The sequence below is a fragment of the Poecilia formosa genome, unplaced genomic scaffold (assembly GCF_000485575.1).
Source record: "Poecilia formosa unplaced genomic scaffold, Poecilia_formosa-5.1.2 Scaffold761, whole genome shotgun sequence".
Taxonomy (NCBI): domain Eukaryota; kingdom Metazoa; phylum Chordata; class Actinopteri; order Cyprinodontiformes; family Poeciliidae; genus Poecilia; species Poecilia formosa.
Window position 1 is genome coordinate 145,148 of NW_006800700.1, and position 1,576 is coordinate 146,723.

The 1,576-nt window shown below is 55.5% G+C and overlaps 1 protein-coding gene across 4 annotated transcripts in view; it reads left to right on the plus strand.

The window, feature by feature from the left end:
• The window catches only part of kcnv1 (potassium voltage-gated channel modifier subfamily V member 1), a 9,087-nt gene extending 7,655 nt beyond the window's left edge, over window positions 1-1,432 (plus strand). For all 4 annotated transcript variants that reach the window (XM_016666638.1, XM_016666640.1, XM_016666639.1 and 1 more), the window contains one exon: window positions 180-1,432. In XM_016666638.1, the coding sequence (XP_016522124.1) occupies window positions 180-706 (527 nt within the window). In that variant the 3' untranslated portion in view covers window positions 707-1,432. The remainder of the gene's footprint in view (window positions 1-179) is intronic.
• Window positions 1,433-1,576: the final 144 nt, after the last annotated feature.

Consider the following 1,576-nt stretch of genomic DNA (forward strand, 5'->3'; position numbering starts at 1 on the left):
TTTACTCTGAACAGTTCCTGAATGAACTGGTTCTTTACTCTGAACAGTTCCTGAATGAACTGGTTCTTTACTCTGAACAGTTCCTGAATGAACTGGTTCTATACTCTGAACAGTTCCTGAATGAACTGGTTCCTAACTCTGAACAGTTCCTGAATGAACTGGTTCTTCTCCCCCTGCAGGCCTGCGGTCTCTGGGAATGACCATCGCTCAGTGTTACGAGGAAGTCGGCCTGCTGCTCCTCTTCCTCGGCGTGGGAATCTCCATCTTCGCCGCGCTGGTGTTCGCCCTGGAGCACGACCTCCCAGCCTCCACCTTCACCAGCGTGCCGGTCGCCTGGTGGTGGGCCACCACCTCCATGACCACGGTGGGCTACGGTGACGTGCGGCCCGACTCGGCGGCGGGGAAGACGCTGGCCTTCCTCTGCATCCTGTCTGGCATCCTGATCCTGGCTCTGCCCATCGCCATCATCAACGACCGCTTCTCCGCCTGCTACTTCACCCTGAAGGTCCGGGAGGCCGCGCTGCGCCACGCAGATGCGCTCAGGAGGCTGACCTGCGGCTCGCCGGGGGGCGGGGCCGACCCCACCGGGGGCGGAGCCAACCTGAGGGACGCCTACGCCCGCAGCGTCCTGGAGATGCTGCGGCTGCATCGCCGAGAGCGGGCGAGCACGCGCAGCAGCGGGGGCGATGAGCTGTGGGGCAAATAAGCTGCTGGGGGTAAATTAGCGAGTCTTGTTGCCCTGGTTCCACTAAGAGTTCATTTAGTCAAACAGGAAGTGACATGCGCTGCAGCCCTTCATCATCCTTCTGGTTCCGTCCCGGTTCTTTCAGCCGACCCGGCAGCTTCAGACCCGACGCCAGGATGTTTACGGAGGAGATGCCGGGATTCTGGACCGGCCCGGTTTCCCATAGGTGGTTCTGGCCCGGCTGGCAGAAACAGAAGCTGGAGGTAAACAGGCTGTCAGCGGGAGAGCGGGTCCAGATCCCGGTTCTTTTCCCGCCGGCGCCGTGGATCGGATGAGGCGGGAGGAGGAGCAGAATCGGGCCGGGTTCAGAGCGTTTCTGAAACAGAACCAGTTCAGAACCAGGAAGAGTTTCCAGCCATTTAGGAAGGAAAAGTCCAAGTCCTGTTGAAAGGAATTGGGCCTGGTAGAGAACTGGGTCAGCAGGCGGTTCTGCTCAGTAGAACAGGTGTGTCGGTTCTGTCCACTCCGGTCATATTTGGTTCGGTCCAGGAACCAGGAACAGAACCTGACCGGGGCGTACCGGACTCCACACAGCGGTGTGATGCAGAAATAATAATAAAAGATTCTTACAGAAACAAACAAAAAGTTAAAGAATAAAAAAATTAAATTGTGTTTGTCCTGATTGTTGTTACTGTGTAAAGAGAACCAGGCGGCATTTTGACCCAATAAACCGTGGAACCAAATCAATCTGGGTTTTTCTTTGACATTCAGAATACCTAAGCAAAACCTTTATATTGCTGGGTTTCAGATGACGCAGCACCGACGTCACCCAATGCACATGGAGGGCAGGAAGTAAATTCAGCCCATTTATTTCTGTTGATCCAGCATCAA